Source organism: Megascapheus bottae, chromosome 3 (assembly GCF_031878675.1).
Source record: "Megascapheus bottae isolate mThoBot1 chromosome 3, mThoBot2.hap1, whole genome shotgun sequence".
NCBI lineage: Eukaryota > Metazoa > Chordata > Mammalia > Rodentia > Geomyidae > Megascapheus > Megascapheus bottae.
Window position 1 is genome coordinate 19,618,686 of NC_143511.1, and position 21,864 is coordinate 19,640,549.

Here is a 21,864-nt window from a genome sequence, read left to right on the forward strand (position 1 = left end):
AAATGTCAGTTGATTACCAGAACTAATCCTAATCCTGGCTGAAAAACAAATTAAGAAAAGAAGAATTAGAAAAGATGTTTTATAAACACAGACAAACAACTGGAATCAATACATTCAGGACATCTACAGATTAAGTGAGTTCATGGATCAATCCTTTCTTTCGCCAATGGAAGTTACTAATTAAAAGAATTGTCTCATCTAAAATCTGAGCCAGGTATCGGTGGCTGACACCTGTGATCCTCGCTACTCAGGAGGCTGATATGTGGATGAAGATCAGAAGCCTCCCAGGAAAGGAAAATCTACAAAATCTCTTATCTCCAATTAATCACCAAAAAGCTGGAAACTAATGCTCAACTGGTAGAGCACTGGTCTTGAACAGAAAAGCACAGGCCTTGAGTTCAAGCTCTAGGACTAGCACACAAACAATTCTGTTAACAGCCCGTTCATCTTACCATGGAAAAAAGATTGAGGCCCAAAGGGCCAGTATACCCTCTTCAAAAGGAAATCTGACAAAAATGAATTAGTATGTTATATCATGCTCAAAAATATCCAAAAAATGTCACAGGACTTAGCACTGGCAGAAATAGATGATATGAAAAGTGAGGCTTTTCTTTTCCTCAATTCTGCCATTAATTACCAGACTCTTTCAAGGCTCTTTAGTACTTATTTATAGATTCATTTAATGTTCCTAGTATACCTACTACCTTCAGACCCATCACATGGGACAATGATCACCTAATTAACAAAATCATCCTGATTTAATCAGTGTATCAGCAAGGTTCTGCTTTGTCCCCTCAATGGCCTAGCAAACTGATTACAATTATAAAAATCCTATCTATAAAATGTTTCTACTGACTTTCCCTATATAAAGGATCACGATCATTTCATTAACTATATTCTTCTTAGTTTTATGAATATTGTCAGTTCTAGGGGAGAAAAAGTAGTATTTACTCAACTATGAATGTATGAGTATACCATTAAGTGTGTGCTCCTTAGGTATATCAAAATTTGCTTCAGAACATAAGTGTTTTCTAATGATAGATAATGTAGACCAGGTCTACAATAGGATTTCCCAGGCTGCAGAACATGTGTAGACCCTGTCTGGGATACAAGTTGGCACTTTTTCCTAAAATTATCACTTTTGAGTATGAGTATGTTTATCTGGTATTATTTTGTTGATTCGACAAACACAAAGTGTTCTTTTTAATGAGGTGTTATTATTTCTGCTCCCTCCATCACCTAAATCCTCTTAAACCAGTGTTTTCATTTGTGGATGCCACATGGAATAGATCTTCACAAACTAACTCTGATGAAAGAAACTGGGGACAAAACAGGTAATAGAGACAGAGTATAAGAGTATCTGACTTTTTAATGCATGGGAAATCATTTACTATTGGGAAGAAAACAGGATGAAAGAATACTGTGTGCTGTGATCGAATGAATCTTGTTGAAGTAGTACTAGTATGTGTAGCTTTTAAAATATTAGAGTGCTATCTAGATCACAGATACAAGCTAAACAGTCTTTTGTGCACTGGTGATGGTAAATGTTCCTGGTATAAGGATTGAATAGTAAGTACCCTTCACAAACACTATGGCAAACTCATGAATCAGAAACGGCTTTCAAGGGAACTTGAAAATAGGGAAGACTTTCAAGTAAAATGACAAAGTCATAACTTCTTTAAAACCAAACAAATCATAAAATATCCATTTCTTCTTTTCATGGAAGTTTACTAAAGTTCATATAAACTAAAAACGCAAAACTAATCCAAACACTGGTGCAAATGATCTTTTTAATAATTTATGCTTTATCGATCCATTCATGCATAGAGAACTATTGCCTTGGAGACCAGTCTGAGGTGCTGAAGACTTGATGATGATTTTTTTCTATGTTTCTTTTCTTCCTCTGTAGAAGAAAATCTTAATCTTATAAGGGGTAGCTGTCACATGATCACACAGAGAGTAAAAAGTTGTAATTGTATCAAGTAGTAACACAAAGATGTGCATGGTGACTTGGCAAATACAATGAAAGATCTGACTGTTTGACATATACTGAGGGAAAAAATTGTGATGGTAGAACTAACAAGGAAAAGCACCTGACAGGGTGGGGAGGGGGAGCTATTCTGAGGATCACCTTGTGTGAAGAAGAATCTGATATGCTTTAGGAAGAAAAATAAATCCTCTCAAATGAAAGCAGAAAGTCTTGCAGCTGAGTTTGTAAGGAAGGGTGGTATAAAGACTCAAAGTTGTCTAGATTTCATATGGATGGCCTAAACTATGGATAGCTACTGTGAAGCTATCTACAAGAAAACACAGCTGCGACTAAGGCAGTGACGGTGGGAAAGGGAGATGGTGCCCACCGAAAAGAGAGAATGGCTGTGACTAGGTAGAAGGGTCAAGGATGACTAAAAGACCATAGTAAACTGCCAAATCTAGGAAGTAAGATCATAACATTTGGTTTGACAAAGTATCAAAAAGATTTGAACAGTATAAGCAAGCCTAAGACTAATGTCTATTGAAAGGCATATTTCCAGAGTTGGCCTTTGGCTGACATCTGTAATCCTGGACTTCTGATTCTCCAACAATCTCTGCTCTAATAAAAAAAATGGCTCAAATTGGGTGTCAGTGTCTCACACCTGTTATTCTAGCTACTTAGGAAGCTGAGCTCTGGGGACTGTGGTTTGAAGTTGCAATGGGCTGCAAAATCCATGACACTCTTATCTCTAGTTATACACACACACACACACACACACACACACACACACACACACACACACACACACACCAGAAGTGGAGCTGTGGTTCAAGAGATAGAGCACTGGGCTTGAGGAAAAGGGCCTGGGAATAGAGCCCAAGCCCCTCAGTTCAAGCCCCAGAACTGGCACAAAGAAAAAAGGAAAAAAAAAAAAAACAGGCAAAAGAAAGATGTTTCATTCTTATTTTAATTGTAGATGAAAAAGAAGCCTGAAATTACATTGTGTCCTCCAGCTTCTTCTGTCTGACAAGATGGGAGTGGCAGGGAAGGAGGGAGAGAGAATGGCTATATAAATTAAACAAAGATTATGATATGTGCTGAAACACCTGCCTTCCTTCTGGGCATATAGGATTATGGTAGATGTTGGGGGCCGAGTAACGCCATGTCTAATAACTTTCTGCTGAGGCTTGTAGTAGGGATAAAACACGTGGACCTCTTTGTCCTGTCCATCTTGTATACTGATAGGCTCCCTCACCCAATATAAGGAGGAGGGATTTAGGGAATAAAGATAGAGAGATCTTCCTGCCTTGATGGAGCTGCGTGGCGTCTCTGTTCGTGCTCCGGGGTAAGAAGGCTGGGTGCGGGAGGACATTGGGTCCCTTCCTCTCACGGCTTGGCCTGGTCGGGGTGTGTTTTTCCCCATCCCCCTACTAGTAGAGAGGGACCGGGGACGAAGGACCCCAACAGGTATACAGGAGGCATTTTCCCAATGCAACTTGAGGCATTGAGTCTCTAATGAGTTTCTGAGTAGACATTTCATATGGGTTGTCACATACGGCGTGGGGCAGGGGGAATTAAAGTGGTCTCTATGCAACCTCACTAAGAAAAGGATTTTTGGAAGTTTGATCTGTGTTTCTCTGCACTTCACCCAACGGTGCCTGCATCTTTTCCCTGATAGAAAGTATAACCTTGAGGATGAATAACGAAGTGATGAGTCATGGAGCCTTTCTGGTGATTCACTGAACTTGCAGATAGTCTTGGGGACCTCTGACACAGAGTGGTCCTGAGTTTGAAGTAACAATGTATGTTGTACAACAATAGAAGCTCATGGAGTACTCTTGGCTGGAGGTCAAGACATGGTTCCATTGGTATATGGAACTCAATATCCAATCAGTGTTCCACGTGGAATCATATCAAAGAGCAGTAGCCTTAGGAAATCATGCACCGATAGTCTTAGCTTAGCTTTTTCAGAGGAACTAAAGCTAACAGAGGTAAACTGGAGAGGTCATAAACGCAAATACAGGAAATTTATAATAAATTATAGCATATTAAAATCATATTTCAACTCCTAGGGATTCCCCATATTCACTGATGCCAGGCTGGAGCCTGTCCTTTCTCAGAAGTCCTCTCTTGCTTGTCTCAGACGGTACCACACCGCTACAGATTTCCATGTTGCATTTTCAATTAAACCAGCTAAATGAGGTGTCCTGAAAGGACGGTTTTGAAGCTGCCAGAACAATGATGCCACAAACTCCACCAGATTTTATTAGAGTCAAATGACAGCATAAATCAGTAGGGAAAATGTGTGCCAACCACAGAAACAGCAATGTCTCAAACTTTTGGAGACTGAATGCCATCCAGTTGGCTGAGAAAGAACCATGTGGCTTAAAATCATTTTTCGCAATTACTATCCTAGCTAGTTCATCGTTTCTGGCAGATATGTCCCACATGCATAACTGAACTCAGCTAATTTTCACTCTGCTGATCGACAAATACAATTTTTTTCCCTTCAGAAAAACCACCCAGAAAGCTTTCATAACATTTGGGGTAGTACATCAAAAAAAAATAATGCCCAGTTGTTATAGTCAGCCTTGAAATGATACATATTAATAGGCCACCCAACCTCATCACAAAAATTCTACTGTGCTGACATGGTAAATAACCATTTGTCTAAGAGACAAATGACAAAGTTTCAGAGAATTTCTACACTTTTTCTTGCTTTCTCCTTCATCTCACTCTCTCTCCTTTCCTCCCTTCTTTCTCTTTCAAGTTTTAATTTTAAGTGAAATGTTAAACTGTACATATTTATAGGAACTACGTGATAGCTGTCTAGTGTTTCAGAAACACATGATCTGTTATAGGACCTATAGTCATTGTCATGGACAATGAAATGAAGAGCTTACTTCAGTTTAACTTGATATTAAGTACTCCTTGACCAAATTTTCCCCATCCCTTCTTCTGTTTCTTTTTCTTTTGAACCAAGTTTTCTTTTGAGTCAAACTATATATTTTGAAGTTATTTAATATGAGCTTTTTCAAAACTCCTTTAATCAATAACCATTAGACAAGAAAGACCATATATAGGGACTCATGAAATTCCTTAAGGAATAAAATATTTATATGACTAAAAGGATAGAACTTTTCCAAGTTTAATTTCCCTGTTATCTTCTTCAGTCTGTTCATCAATAATCCAAATGTTGTATTCTATGTAGGGATGTGTTTTTGATGAAGTGTCAATTAGATAACCCCTCCCTCCAAGAGAATAATTTTCCAGCATAGGAAAACTAGTGTATGTTCTAAACTCAGCACTGTGACTACCCTGGATGGAATGAAGGGATGGTTTAAGACAGTGATCACAGGGTCCTTTTAATTGTGTAGATTATGTTCTCTTCTCTAGTTTGAGGTTCGATTCCTTGGTACCACATAATTAGAAAAAGCCAGAAGTGGTGCTGAGGCTCAAGTGGTAGAGGAAAATCCTTGAGAAAAATCCAGGGACAGTCCTCAGGCCCTGAGCTTAAGCCCAGGACTGGCAAAAAAAAAAAAAAAAAAAAAAAAAAGCCATGAGACTCTTATCTCCAATTAATCACTAGAAAACAGGAAGTAGGGCCATGACTTAAGGAGTAGGGTGGTATCCTTGAGCTGAAGAGCTCAGGGACAGCACCTAGGCCAGTGTTCAAGCCCCATGACATCCCTCTACCACCCCTCCCAAAAAAAGAAGAAAGAAAGAAAGAAAGGAAGGAAGGAAGGAAGGAAGAAAGAAAGAAAAAGAAAGAAAGAAAGAAAGAAAGAAAGAAAGAAAGAAAGAAAGAAAGAAAGAAAGAGCAAGCTATATTGGCTAGATAGGACTTAAGATGTTCAGTACTTTTACAAGTGCTTGTTCTCCTATCTTATGCTCAGGAAATAGAAGCAAGCTATGCTAACTAGCATAACCATGTGTTTTATAATGTACAGTAGAGCTGGGGTTTTGAAGGTTTCTTAGACTCAGAATCATCATCAGTAGGGCAGTGTATAAGACACTGGGAAAAGTATTTGTAAGGATGGAGGATGAGCAAAAGTAATCTATTTTCTTGGGTGAATTTGATTGTACAATAATTTTCATGAATGGATTCTGTAACAACTTTGCAGTTTATATAGTTTAAATTGATTTGACTATAAGCTTGTTTTAAGATTTTTCTTTTCTTTTTATTTTTTTTAGATTTTTCTTTTATATAGTCACTAAAACATGCTAGATTTCACCACCAGCTCCCCCTTAAAGTGACCTATTAGTTTTAGAAACTTTGGAACATTATGTGAGAAAGAAACATCTAAGCCATATCAACTGCATAGAACTCCTGTTTTCTGCCATATATAAAATTAAAAATAGAGTTTTTAGTTGTTTTTGCTTTAGTTTAATTCTTAATTTGCTTGACATCTCTAGTGCTTTCTTTCCCTCTGTGTCAATCATTGAAGGAAGGACACTATGTCTAGTAAGTTTTTGTTATTTTGAAATCCAGAATATGTATTCAGTTCATGACTCTGCTTAAATATTGCCCCCATCAGAAAAGGTTCCTCGTTATTCAAGTTTGTTTTTGTTTCTGTTTTTGCCAGTCCTGGGGCTTGAACTCAGTGCCACTCTGTTTTCTCAAGGCTAGAGCTGTACCACTTGAGCCGTAGCACCACTTCTGGCTCTGTGTGTGCGTGTGTGTGTGTGTGTGTGTGTGTGTGTGTGTGTGTGTGTGTGTGTGTGTTACCAGGAATCGAACCTAGGGCTTCCAGCATGCTAGGAAGTATTCTACCACTAAGCCATGCTCCTGACACAGTTATTCTGTTCAAGTATTCCACTTTAGCAGAACATTTCATTTGAGGTGTCTCTTCCTTTTGGTACTTGTAGTTGTCCTATCTGACCTACTTTAAACACAAGGGGAAAGGTGGTATCCAACTGATTGGCTTTGGGATTCAAATATAACTTTCCTTTCTGTGTGTTTCTTCTGCACAGAATTGAGATCTTACCAATAAAAGGTATAATCCACTCCCGCCTCAAAAAAAGAAAAACAAAAACAGAAGAAAGAAAAGATGAAGAAGGAGGAGGAGGAAGAGGAGGAGAATGAGAAGGAGGAAGAGGAAGAGAAGGAAGAGGAAAAAAAGAGTGAAGAGAAGGAGGAAGAGGAGGAGGAGGTGGAGGAGGAGGAGAAGCAGCATTAGCAGCCTTCTAGGTGATTCTGATGCCTGCTAGTATCAGAAAGCACAGGCAGAGAAGACAGTTGGAATTTCAGATGTCTGGCCAGCTGACTGGGCTTCACATCAAGGACTATCCCTGGTGAATGAGGTAACCTTGGGCCAGTTAACTTTTCATGCTTTAATTTTCTCATCCACAAAATGACAATGGTAATATTTCCTAATGCACTGGAACACATAATAACTTAATACACAACATACAGGCTTGAGCTGTATTACACACTCATAAGTGGGTGATTATTTTCTGTGTTATCGAGTGATCAGGGGTTTGCTCATCCATTTCCACAACTATCATTTATTCAGCGTTTAGAACCAACCAGGGAGTTCTAATGAAATCCTACTGCCTAACCCCATTCCATACCAAACCATAAAGAATCCCTGATGGTAAGACCAAGCTTCTATAAAGGATCAAAGAAGAATTAAATCTGCAAACCAAAACTAACTACCACCAACACAGAATATCCCAGGCAAGCTTTGGAAATGCTCCTTATTGAGCTTTCCTGGTCCTTTCCTATTACCAATTGCTTTACTGATCTTGGAAGTATGCATTGTGTCTTGTTAAGCCCCCACTGTTTAACACCCTGCCTGAGAAGGAATAAATTCAGGAGAAATCTGGGTTATTAACAAGGAATGAGTTGTATGATTTGGGACTATGCTTTGCGATTCCTGATTGATAACCTGGGTATAGTACATCAGGATAGAGGAAGAATCACACAGGCATTGAACTCTCTAAATGCACATTTCCCTGTGTATATTACCCTAGCCTGAAAGCGACACAAAATAGCTTTGCACATTAACATCCAAGGGGAGGAGCGTCAGGAGCAAAGCTTTTAAAATTAATTGAAAGAGACACTCAGGAACACTTCATGCCATTCTTTAATCTCCATTCTTCTGTGATAAATATAAAATGACAGGAACAGGCCCAGGCTAACGAGCTGGAGGCAGGACTCTATGGAGGCTTGCCAGCCAGTCTTCAAACACTACAGCAGGGATCCCAGTTTGGTAAAAGAAAGAAAGGAAGGAACATGTTTGACTCAACTGTGTATCTCACCAAAGACTGCTTCAAAGAATGTCTACTGAACATGGGAATTTTACTCTTAACTAGTAGTAATTAACAGTGAAAAAGATAACAGCATGCAGGGCAATTAGGAAGCCACAGAAGAATAACAACCATCATGATTTATTGAGGGTATCCGAGTGTCATTTCCTGCATGAAAGGCAAAAATTTCATCTTATAATAGTAGCTATACCCAAAGACAACATCAATGGCCCTCACTTTCCTGTACTGAACACCCTTATGTAGTAGTCTCTGTTGACACAATATCAGGGCTGACTTAAGGCTAATAGCAAATGACAGAAGTAACACTGTGACTTCTGAGGTTAAATCATAGCAACACCACTCCTGATGCATCTTCTTGGAACACCTGCCTGCGGGAGAAACTAATGTGGTATCCAATGGAAACCCTGTGGTTAGGCCCATATGGAGAGGAATGAGTTTGCCAGTCGTGTCACTAGGCCACCTTGGAGGTAGATTTTCCAACTCTCATGAAGCCTTTGAGATTTCGCCACTGCGAAATCACAGAACAGAGGAATATCCGTCATGGCTGAGCTCTCTTTGAATTTCTATTGTTTCAAAAACTAACTCCTGGTGTGTTTTGGCTACCCAAACATGACATGCTCACATATAAAAGCTACTTACTTTGAATGGTGTCCTTGAGGAAACTAGTCGATTTCATTATGGACATAGTAAGGAAAGCCAAGGGGATTTGATCCATGTTTACAAAGTATTCTAACAGAATGCTTTGGACAAATGGAACTTGTTTTCTACCCTTGTTCGGGTAAGGAAAAAAATTACGAATAAATAGAAATCTTTCAAAAGTTTTGGGTCATCTCAAGATATGATGTTCATCCTGCATGGTACCTGCTAGTACTGGTGTCTCAGTCATTTCTCTATGGTCAGGTTAAGAGTTCCTGGGGAGGACTGGAATTGTTCCTTCATAGTGCTCGTTAAGAGTAGATAGGTGGGAACTGAATGCTGTACTCATCCTTTATTTACTTGGGGACCAGCCCGGCTGCTCTGGCATGGTAGCTTTAGCATACCAAGTTCAGGTGACCTTAGACAAGCTGCCTAAAGAAAATTCATGAAGTTGAGATGCCTCATTCTTGTAACAGGAGCAATCTTAACATATATTTATTATTGGCACTAGATCAGAAGAATGCCCACATCATGTTTGGCACTTAACCTACAATATAATGTGTCCTCTATGACTCAGTACTATCCAATATGTGTTGGAAAATATCCATCAATTTAAATAACCCAACCCAAACCCTTGGCCTTTCTCATGTCAGGCAGGGAAACTTCAGTGATTCTTTAGAAGGCAGGAACTGACACTTTGAATTACCAGGTAGAGCAAGGTACAAAAGCTATGGTCATGCTTCTTTCTAGAGACCACCCTAGTCAACTAGCATGGGAAATTCTCAGGAAAAGCCTGCTGTGTGCTTCCCTTATCTAACAAGGTATTTGTAGATAGCAATTTGGGTTTTCCCTGTGTAAGGCAATAGAAGAAAAGCAAGGGGTATTCATCCTGTTATAAACAAGGTTTTAGAGGCACTTCTGCTTCCATCTATTTCTTAATCCGAATATATTCGTGTCATTTTATGAGCACACACGAAGCCCCTTTGAGTCCTGCCAACACTTACTTGAATGCCTTTCCTTGTGGTCCACTCCTTCTTGGTCTTAGAGCTAATAAGCTGCCTTGTGTTTCTGCCCTCTCTGGCAATTCCTACTAAAATGATGTCTCCCCTCCCACCTATCCTTTAACTTAGCTGGACGACTCCATTTCCTTTCCCCCTTAAACATAATGAAGCTTTCTGTGTAAAATTCGGTGCAGTCTAAAAATGTCTACAACTTTTCACTTCTAGAAAAGACCAAGAAAAAAGAGAGTTAAGAGAAATACCAGTTAAGTCATCCTGCTTCCAAGGACATGCAAATTCCTGGCTTTGCAAAGGATGGGTGAGGCTCTTACAAGGTTATGAAGAAGAATCAAAGATCCTTTTTGAGTGAGCCCAACAATCTATCATAGAGGTTTTAAAACAGTATTTACAACCAGGTAAGGGTCCAGAGATAGATGCTCTGAGCAGAGGGTCAGAAGATGAGGGGTGGATGGATCCTAGGATGGATGAAGAATAACATAGGAAGACTTTCAGGAGAAGCAGGTCTCAGGTATCAAGGAACTAAGTTCAAACCTATCTAAGGAAATATCATGGCCCATCAATCAAGTTCAGGTGGTAGAAAAGATGGTTTCTTGAAAGAAGAAAAAACCCAGCATAAACAGACTTTCCCTATTCAACACAAAACTAGCCACTTACCATATACCACATGCTTGGCCACTTGGGGTCGTTGAAGTAGGTAGACTGGGTACGACTGAGTTCATAATCTCTCTTGGTCCTTTTTTTCACCACTTGCTGTTGGATCCATTCCACCTACCAAGAAGAAAGAAGGTAGGTAGGTGTTCAAGTTCCATCAAACATACCAAAACAACAGCTAATACACTGAAATAGCAATCTAACACACTTCCAATTTTATTCAATGTTATTTATGCCTCAGGCTTCACTATGGCAACTGAAATCTTTAAGTGCAGGAGCTATGGGATTCCCTGGAAATTCAGGTCTTCCTTTTATTGTTCAGCAGCAAGGTATTTTTATTTTTCCTCCAGAAAGAATATAACCCTTAGATTATTACAAAGTAGCAGTGTTAATTTCTTTTCCATTCTTTTTTTTTTTTGCCAGTCCTGGGCTTGGGCTCAGGGCCTGATCACTGTCCTTGGACTTTCTCAAGGTTAGCACTATACCACTTTAGCCTCAGCACCACTTCTGACTTTTTTCTATGTATGTGGTATGGAGGAATCAAACCCGGGTCTTTGTGCATGCTAGGCAAGCTCTCTACCACTAGGCAAAACTCCCGGCCTCTTTTCCATTCTTACATAGTAAGAATTGGCAAATTTTTCTCAGGTTCAAATAATAAATATTTCTGGCCATACAGGTTATATGATCTTTGGTGCTCCTTCCTTCTGCTACTACCAGACATAAATGAACCAGTACAACCGCATTCCAGTAAAATTTCTATGCACAAAATGGTTTGAATATTTATAATTCTGAATGCCTCTGACCTGTATTATGCATCAAGTATTTCATATTTGGGGCTCATATATCAATTTTTCCCCAGAACTGAGATTTGAACTCAGGGCTTCATGCTTGCTAGGTTTGCTTGCTTAGCTGGTATTCTACCACTTGAGCTATGTGTCTGGCTTGGCATTTTGCTTTTCATTTTGGAGATATACTCTCAGAGATTTTTCTTCTTGGGTAACTTTGAACCAGTGTTCTCCAGGTCTCAGCTTCCCACATACCTAGCCATTAAAATATGGTTTATATAGCAAATTTTAAAAGTGCCCTGGGATCAAATGCTTCACAAGTGTGCATTTACAAAATGGCTTTCTGCAACACAGTAGAAGAACACTGTTTGAAGAATCAGAAAAGCAAATATTTAGTCCCATCTCTTGCACAAAATCGGATGAATTATACTAGTCTTGTAGCCCAAGATATTCCTTGCTTGCTCTAAAAGTCATTACCTTTGCTTACAAAGTAATCAGAAACTTTGGGTTCAATGCAGGATCATTAACCTAATGGTTGGAGTATATAACAGGTGTTTGATTTTTATTTAAGTTCTCATAATAATAACCTAAAACAAAAAAGTTTCATAAAGTCATCTTCAGTTTCAATAAAACATCTCAAATGCAGTATCAGGTTGGTAAAATTCTTCAACTTGTCCCTGAGAGTCCCTTTGTTTGAGTTCTTCCATTGATTGCTAAGTTAGTCACACTGGTGTAACAGGATGAATTGCTCTATCCGATCATTCATCCCTCCTTCCACAAATGAACTAATAATTTGAGGAATCTTTGTAGGCTACCTCTCTAGATCCATGTGTGACCATTTAGAATGACTGCAATTGTGGCTTGCAAATTGATTATAGGATTACTAAAGGGGGAAGAGATGCTAAGGCATGCTACTTAACTGAAGAAGCAAAGCATATAAGAGATATGCATGTATATATATTTTACGTATTTCCAAAAAGAACTTAACCTCATTATTTCAAACAATCTTTTTAGTGAATGAGTTTCATTCACTTATTTGTTTACTCAGAAAGCAGTTAAGCATCAGGCACTTGTCTGGAAACATAAGATGAGTAAGAAATGCATCTACTTTTAATCTCTCTGTCTCTCTCTCTCTCTGTCTCTCTCTCTCTCTGCCTGTCTCTCTCTCTGTGTCTCTCTCTCTATCTCTGTCTCTCTGTCTCTCTCTCTCTGTCTCTCTCTCTCTCTGTCTCTCTCTCTCTCTGTCTCTCTCTGTCTCTCTCTCTCTCTCTCTCTCTCTCTCTCTCTCTCTCTCTCTCTCTCTCTCTCTCTCTCTCTCTCTCTCTCTCTCTCATAAGAGAGCTTGTTTGCTCTCATTTTCTGTGCCCATCCTGGGGCTTGAACACAGAGCCTAGGCATTATCCTACAGTTCTTTTGCTCAATGTTAGCACAATACCACTTGAGTCACAGCTCCATTTTCACCTTTCACTGGTTAATTGGCGATAATTGTTTCATACATTTCCCTACTTGGGCTGACTTCAAGCTGCGATTCTCAGATCTCAGCCTCCTCAGTAGCTAGTACTACAGAAGTGAACCACTTGCAGATCGCAGAAGACTTTGTCTTTACCAGGGTAACTTGGCGAGTATTTCACCATTCTCCACTTCATAAAAATATAATTGTCTCTATAAATGACCTGACACATCACTGTATTACTTAAGCCATTGGTAACAAATTCAACTATGTAGTTCTGTTCACCATCATTATCTTAAAATGTGTTTAACACTCATGACAGTGGGTTGAACAAGTTCATAGTTATACACTACATTAAAGTGTATACATTTGTGTAGATAGAACTCTTTCTAAAACAAATCTTAAATTAGCACTGGGCTTTCCAATCAGAACCTTCAGAAATTCTAAGCTGCTCATATGTTTGTTTGCATAAAACAGAAAGTATCATGTTCCTTGATGTGGATTCAGTAAAGAACTTCCCAGAGGTCAGGATTGTCTACACTGGGTGTGAGTGGAGAGTTAAGTCACTGTATGTACACACCGCTTGAGACACGTAGACAAGTAGACAAATGAGAAGTATAAGAGGAAAAACTAAATGACAGTCACTTTCCTAGATGAACTACAGGTACTAAAATAGAACAAGATATCTTACCAAAGAGCATCTCTGCTGTAATTTTACCAAAAGAGAAATATTTAATTACAGAGCTTGGTAGTTAGAAGTGGCATAGAAACTTGGCATCTAGATTTTACTGCAAGTCGTTCTGTGTGATCACAGGGCTGTCATGCTAAAAAAAAAAGTTGGTGAGGGTTGTTTTTAGTGCTAAATACTATGTATTTTACTTCAGTGCTTTATGGCTCCAAGTGTATAGCCCTATTTTTTTTGAGAATGGGAAAAGCACCTCTTGGATCAGAAGGTTTCTATGACTAGAAAAATCATAGTTATATTTTTAAGGTTTCATCCATATGTGCATCCTTAAGCTCTTTAAAGAAAACTCAAATGTAATACATTATAAAGATTTCATCCCTTTCCAATAACTCATTGCAAAGGAAAGGCTCTTAAAAATTCATTTTCATATTACAATGGTCAGGCTGTACTTTCCTTCACTCATCTAACATCTGAAAGTTCTACTTCCTACACATTAAGGAACTACAATGAATCCAGGGTTTCAAAAGGAGAAGATCTTTGAAATCATGTCTCTCCTGTTCCATTCAACATGTGTATGTTATAAGATTCTAAGTATAAAAAAACATGAGAAAGGGTAGCAATGATTATTAAGTAATGTACCTTCTATCTGGTGAATATAATGTAGCCCTTCTATTAATTACAATAAAAAATTTTAAAAAGACTCTAAGTATACACTCTCTTTTACCTCAGCGCTCTTCTCCCACTGCAGTCAAAACAAACATTGCACTCACTTAGTAGGAACTTTTGCATAAGCCAAAATATTAAATCTTACTTGACCAGCACAACACATCAATGGAAAGCCTTCCCTCACATTCTCGTCTAAGCTCATCAAACTTGCCAACTTTCTAATATCATACATGTAGTAGAAAAATGTATCAATAACTTGGGGAGATATGGTATGTGATTATATACTGTATGTTTTTACTGAAATACTGATGAGAAATAAATTTAGTGTATCATTTTAAAATGTATCCTGCATTGGATAGGAACTTAGATCCTTAGACAATCAAAATATATTCTAGCTAATGATTCAAACATATACTTGCAGCAAATGTCTGCAGATATGTAAATGGAATAAAATAAACGATAAGGAAGATAGAAAGTGGGGGAATGGCTTAAATGGTAGAGAGCTTGCTAGCCACGTATAAGGCTGTCAATCACACACATCATATGTTATTCTACATTATACCATGATTTTATACTATGATCCCATGGTATATATTTGAAGCTCCATTTCTATGCAAGTTTATGAATTACATCATTTTTGCTGTTTTTGGTGGTGGCTGTGGGGCTTGAACTCTGGGGTTGGGCGCTGTTCTTGAGCTATTCAGCTCAAGGATACCACTTTTCCACTTGAGCCCAATGCAATTCTGAATTACATCCTCTTATATATAAAAATTCCCCCAGCTAGGTCCTGGTGGCTCACAACTATAATCCTAGCTACTCAGGAGGCTAAGCTATGGGGATCCTGGTTCAAAGCCAGTCCAATCAGGAACATCCATGAGACTCCTTTATCCAATTAACCTCCCTAAAAGAAAATAGAAATGGAGCTGCATCTTAAGTGGTAAAGAGCTAGCTGTGAGTAAAAGAAGCTCAGGAACATTGTCTAAGCACAGAGTTCAACTCCCAGGACAGACACAAAGAGCATAAAAATTTTCCCTCAGTGTCATGAGATTAAAGTGTGGTCATCAAGGTAGAATGTTAAGAGGTATGAAACCTTTTAAAGGTAGGTTATAACAGAAAGTCCTTAGGTGAATGAGAGTGTGATCTCAAAAGTAATTGTGGCATCATGATCTCTCTTTGTGTATCTTCAGATATAAACACTCCTCTCCAATGTCCTGTTGTGATGATGTACAATCATACATCACCTTCCAAAGAGTCTAAACCAGGACCTAACAGATCTTGGACCTTGAACTTTCAAAACTATGGGTTAAATAAAGCTCCTTTTCTTTATAAATAAGTCTTCGTATATGTTAATCACATAATAGGAAGAATATACATTTTGTTATAGAGAAAGATCAATAAAGGTAATTAGTATTCATTGAGCTCTTAAACCATAAAACCAGAAGGCAACATCTCCCAGGAATTCTCTAAACTCTGGTGAAGAAATAAGAAATAAATAGTGGCTAGGCACCAGTGATTCACACTTATGATACGAGGAGGCTGCAATCTGAAGATTGTAGTTCAAAGCCAGACCAGGCAAGAAAGCTTATGAGACTATTATGGCCAATTAATTACCACAAAAAAAGATGAAATGGCACTGTTAGATTCAAGTGTGTTAGAGTGATAGCCTTGAACAAAAGTGCTCAGGCCAATCTTGGAAGCACTGAGTACAATCCCCAACATAAGCATGGTAAAAATAGAAAAAAAAATCTAGTGAAACAATGTCAAAGACTCTAGTAACATTATATACATAGACAAAATATTCTGTTCTTTAAATTTTGTTCCATCTAGTAACATAACAAATGAGGTATTAAATACTGGATTTATTTTGTCACTTAAGAAAAAATATAATTACTTGACATACTTTATTTCTGTTAACAAAATAAAGCATTATGTTTTATATAATGAAGGATTTTTTATAGATTTGAAACTATTTAATGATTGCAGATATCGAGAGCTTACATTAAGCAAAACATCTGGTCAGTGATACAGGAAGTCCTATAATTTTTAAATGTCATTCTTAGAAGAAAGTAAAATGAATATTGCATGTACATTTGGAATAATGTTTTAGAAGGCAATCAATACAGGACAAACTAAAAAATGATTCTGTCATAAATTTTTGTATTTAGTTAGCCATTAACAGCCAAAGTTTTAGAAATCAATTATTATCACTTTAGTCTTGTCATTTTATGTTTAATAAAAACAAATGCAAATCACATAGCATTATAGTTCTTAATTCAACAAATTAGACTTCTTAAACTATTCTGCAATCACTTACATAACTTCTTCAATTTTAACATTTTAAAATTGTTGTCTGTTTTTACCTTTCACTTATTAGGTGATACATGAAATGGAAAAATAAATGGTTTCATCCATCTGAAGCAGTAAATTTATTCCCCGTACTCAGGCTCTTTCTCTTTGTTCATTCAAAATGAATTATTACTGTGAATTAGACACCATTTACACACTATAGAATGACAGTGAACAGTTAAGTCCATTGATATTGAGGGTCAGGATTGAGAAATATTTATTAGTTCCTGCCATTTTTAAAAGCTTTTATTAGGGCCCGTGTCTTGACCGTTCTTGTGGTACTTAGATGGTATGAGTTTTAGGTGTCATTTCTTTCTCTGTATTACATTCGATTTTCTATGTGTAGAACATCTTTGAGAATTTTCTGTAATGTTGGTTTGGTTGCTACATAATGTTGAAGCTTTTCCCTGGAATAGAATGTTTTTATTGTTCCCTCAGTTATGAATGAGAGCTTAACTGGGTACAGTATTCTTGGTTGGTAGTTATTTGACTTAAGGGCATGACATATATCCTTCCAACCTCTTCTTGCTTGCATGAGAAATCTGGGGTTATTCTGATTGGTTTGCCTTTATAGGTGATTGTTCTCTTCTCCCTGGCTGCTTTTAGGATCATTTCTTTGGTCTCTATTGATACAGTTCAGATTATCATGTGGCAGTGGGATGTCCTTTTCTGGTCAGGTCTGTTTGGGGTTCTAAAAGCTTCTTGTATCTGGATGGGCCTGCCCTTCTGGATATTTGGGAAGTTCTCTGAGATGATTCCCTGAAGTATATTTCCAATACCATTGACCTCTTTCTCCATGCCCTCCTCAATACCAATTAGCCTTAAATTAGGTTTCCTAATTGTATCTTGGACCACCTGAAGTGGTCTCTCATATTTCCTAGATTTGGATTGACTCATTTTCTGTTCTTTCTCTAAAACAACTAAATTGTCTTCAACCCAGGAAATCCTCTTTTCTGCATAGTCTAAACTGCTATCAAAGCTTCCTACTTTATTCTTCATCTCCCTTGTTTCTAATTTCTCATTTTTGATGCCTTGCATCTCTTGTTTTAGATCATGTATGGATTTCTTTAACTCCTTGATTGCCATTTGAGTGGTTAGCTCAGCAGCTTTATTCTCTTTGGACATTTGTTGGAGTTCAGTTACCTTTTTGTTTGTGGATTCTATGAATTCGTCCATTTTTCTTTGAAAAAGCTTTATTATGGCCTCCTTTATGGCACAAATCACCTTGTTTATGGTTTCCTCTTGTTTAGCTATGGCTTCCTCCCTTATCTCTTTCTTTATATTTTCATATTTTTAATTTATCAATTTATCAATTGCTTGTATAGCACTTGGAAGACTCTCCTCTAGATTTGCCAGTGACTGCTCCATTGCCTCTTTATATTGGGTGGGAGATGCTATTCCTTGATTTGACATTTGTCTTGAGTTTCTTGTTTTGCCCATTTGGAAATGGGAGCAAGATTAATACTAAACAAGATTATAATTTTTCAGATATAACCAACCTAGACCTTTTTAGTTGGCTGACAATAGATGTTCACACTTTTAGATTGGTAATATCACTCTCTCTTTCTTTTTGTGCACTTATACACAAATCTAATACAACCACAGATTACCGTTTTATGACCAAAACAATAAACTCCTCAATCCAATCTCTATTGTATTTAACTGTAAGCCTTCTATTAATTATAATAAAAAAAGAAACAAGCTATATAAGATTCCATAGAAAGTGATACAGGCAACACAATTTGACCTAAAATGACTGTATTTTCATATTTTTGTCTATAACTCATCCAGGGACCAAAGAGGTTTATGTAATCCCTCAAGCCTAATGGAATTGCATTTTGCCCTCTAGTGGAGAGATAAAAGAATTCCACATAGATGTGGCAGATGCAAGCAGATTCCCAGACATCTGGTCAACCAATTTTGACCTCCCAATTATTTGAATTGATCTAGAAGGGAGAAACTGGTTCAAGAAAATGTGTTTCTATAACACCACCAACTCTTCAAATTTTGAGGACAAACTCAGCTGAAAGAGAGATCAAGCAATGGGCCCAGGCAATGGTCCCTTTTTGCCCTGATCTAGGAGTAATATCCTTATGATGCTACCCAGTGTAAATTGGTTTGTTAAGGGAGTTTTGCTGTCCCTTCTGTTCTCTAAATTATGCACACAATATCAACAGTAATTAATATTAATTTTATCTATATAGCAGAGATATTATTGGTAATTGCTATAGGTAGGGTTCCAAGTATAAAACATCCAACCAGCTGTATAAAGTACAGTTTAATATAGTAGAAAATGTAAAGAAAAAATATGAGAAACTGGAGTACTTAGTACTTAATCTTTTGATCTTGGATATTACCACTTGTGAATCTGTATAGAAAGAGGAAATGCTACTCATCATATGAGGAATCTTACAAAAAAATAGATATTAAGGTAAGTATTACAAAAGTAGAACTTTTCCTCTAGGAATGTATCTAAGAGTACCCAGTGTTTATATTCTTTACATTTACCATAAAGACATAATGTTCTTAATTCAGAGATGGAGAGCTGTGATAGCAGGTGCCACAAATGAGCAGTGAAGACATGGGCCCTTCATACTTAGAAGAATATTGTCAGTGGCTGGCCATTTTTTGTTTTGGGGTTTTTTATGGTGGAGAAAGGGGGACAATTAAATTCCTGGTATTCTCTATTTGCCATTGTAAAACATAATTATTATTAAGAATCAAATGATATTGAGCTGTCCAAATGTAAGGTGTTATGTTACTTAACAGTTTGTTGTTAATTGTATGTTTCACCCTTTACCTTTAGGAAAAAGAAGCTGAGTTTTCATCATGCAAAAGGTAATGACTAAATAAAGCCCTTCAATAAATCAATGTAGATGAATGAATATTTTTACACTGCATCCATCCATTTTCTTGATATTCGTGTCTCTAACATTTCTACTTATTAAAAGGAAAAATAGCATAAACATTTAAAAAAAACAGGAGGGAACCAGGTGTCTATTTAATCTTTCCAAGCTGTAACCAGATATTTTCTATTTCAACAATGACAACAGCAGCAGGGTTCTATTACTATCAATGATCCCCATGTGAAAGTTTAATAAAGGATGCGTTCTTTCCATCTACAATTCTGTTTTCACTGTGTCACTAACCGCTACTCTGTGTGACCTCACTTGAAACCCACACCTGCACAAATTGTTATTATTAGAGATGAAGACATTTCCTCTACCTTACCAGTTTTAATTTCAGAGTAACAAAAGCAGTGCCTGCAGTTAAAACAGATAAATACAAAAAAAGACAGTAGTTGTTGATACAGGTCAAGAACCTGGAATATTGCTGCCAACACAAGAAGTAATTTTATAAAGCCCAAGTAATTTTATAAAGCCCAAAAGCCTAGGGCATGCTAAAGCCAATGAATCTGATGGTGTTAAGTGATGCTGTCTCCAGACTAATAAAAGACCTTGTCAATACTATAATAGTCACCGACAAGTGAATAATCAAAGTACACAGAAAACAAGTATGAGTTTAAACTAAGGTACATTTGAAGTATCTCTGTTTTAATATTCTAATATTAAACCATCAGTCACTAGTAATATTCATAAAGAGGTTCTTCCTAATTTGCAAGGAAGATTAGACAGACTGACAAACTGACAGACAAAGATAGATCATTCAGTTTGATTTTAAAATTCATGTTGTCACTCCTTAAACTTCTTTAAAATCCACTAAAGGCAAGATTTGTTTTATGCTTGTTTAGAGTTTATTTGCCTTTTAGACAAGTGCCAAGATGCATTTCAATGAGAAAAGAAGGAAAATAAAGAGGGGCAGAGGGAAAGAAAGAAGAAAGGGAGGGAGGGAGGGAGGGAAGGAGGGAAAGAGGGAGATAAGAGGGTGTGTGTCTGTGAACTCACTTGTCCTTGGCATGCTCCAGTATAGGGAATATGGCTGGGGTAGTAAAATAATAAGTCACTGATGTGAACTCATTAAATATTTGTCAAGTGCCAAGTTATATTTTACCATTATATTTCTAATTTGCATTTCAGGTCCCTCTATTTTAAACTTTAAGATAACTACTTAAAGCAAAAGGAGGAAATTTGAAAACAATGTTAAATGCACTCAACTATTAAAAGGAAAAAGAATTCTAAAGTATTTGAAAATAATTCTGTTGTCTGTTTCACACTTAGGATTAAATGTGATCTCTCAACACAGAGACTGCACTGAGATAGCACCAAATTCCCTTCAGCTTCCTGTTAGGATCAAGAATGAAAACTCAGTCCAAGTTGTCAGAGGCTCACACCTGTAATCCTAACTACTCAAGAGGCTAAAATCTGAGGATCATGGTCTGAAGCAGAAAAGTGACCATGAGACTCACAAACCAGAAGTGAATCTGTGGCTCAACGTGGTAGAGCACAAGCCTTGAGCAAAATAGCATAGGAACACTGCCCACCCCTGAGTTCAAGCCTTACAATCAACAAGAAACACACACACACACACACACACACACACACACACACACACACACACAGTTCTACTTTATTTCACATGTATTGGTATCTCAAATGATCATCCTCTAAGCAATTTGAAAGATAAGGCAGTGTAATTAATTTTAAAGAACCCATTCGATAGTTAAATACATTACATCACATTCTTAAATATTCATTTTAGATAGCTTCAAGAATGACAATTATATATTAAAATCTGGCGGCGGATCACTTAACAGACTTTGGCTTTCTTTGACCAATCTTGCCACTAGGTGCTTAAATCACTCAAGTGGAAAGTTAAAAGCCAGAGTGTGACTGAATGGTTAGAGTGCTTGCCTGCCATGCACAAAGCTTTGGGTTCAGTTCCTCAGTACCATATACACAGAAAATGCCAAAAGTGGTGCTGTGGCTCAAGTGATAGAACACTAGCTTTGAGCAGAAGCTTGGGGCCTGAACATAAGCCCCAAGACTGGAAATAAATAAATAAATGAATAAAATAAGGATAAAGCAGGCCCAGAAAGATAATGGAAATCTATTTTCTCTCCTATGTGGAAGCTAGAACTAATTTATTCCTGTACAAATAAACACACACAGAGTTGTATATGCAAATGTGCACAAATATATTAACTAAAGTATGGCATTTAGAAAAAGTAACTCAGAATCCAAAAAAATGAAGGCCATAAAACTGGTATTTGAAGAGTAGGGGAGGAGGTCAAAGGGTGGGGGAGGAAGATGAATGAATAGAGGGAGGGGAGGAGAAGTATATAGTGATAGTATTCAAAAACATATTATATATAACACAGCATAGCCTAAGACATTAATTGAAGGGAAGACTGGGCTTGGGAGAGTTGGGGAGAATGATGAATGGGTGACACCAATCAAGATGCATTGTACTTACAAACTGAC

General features: G+C 37.5%; 1 protein-coding gene across 1 annotated transcript in view; it reads right to left on the minus strand.

Annotated features, from left to right (window-relative positions):
- The window catches only part of LOC150065030 (proprotein convertase subtilisin/kexin type 5), a 279,024-nt gene that overhangs the window by 186,375 nt on the left and 70,785 nt on the right, over positions 1-21,864 (minus strand). Inside the window, exon 3 of the mRNA XM_090329624.1 lies at positions 10,555-10,668. Coding sequence (XP_090185750.1) covers positions 10,555-10,668 — 114 coding nt within the window. The remainder of the gene's footprint in view (positions 1-10,554; positions 10,669-21,864) is intronic.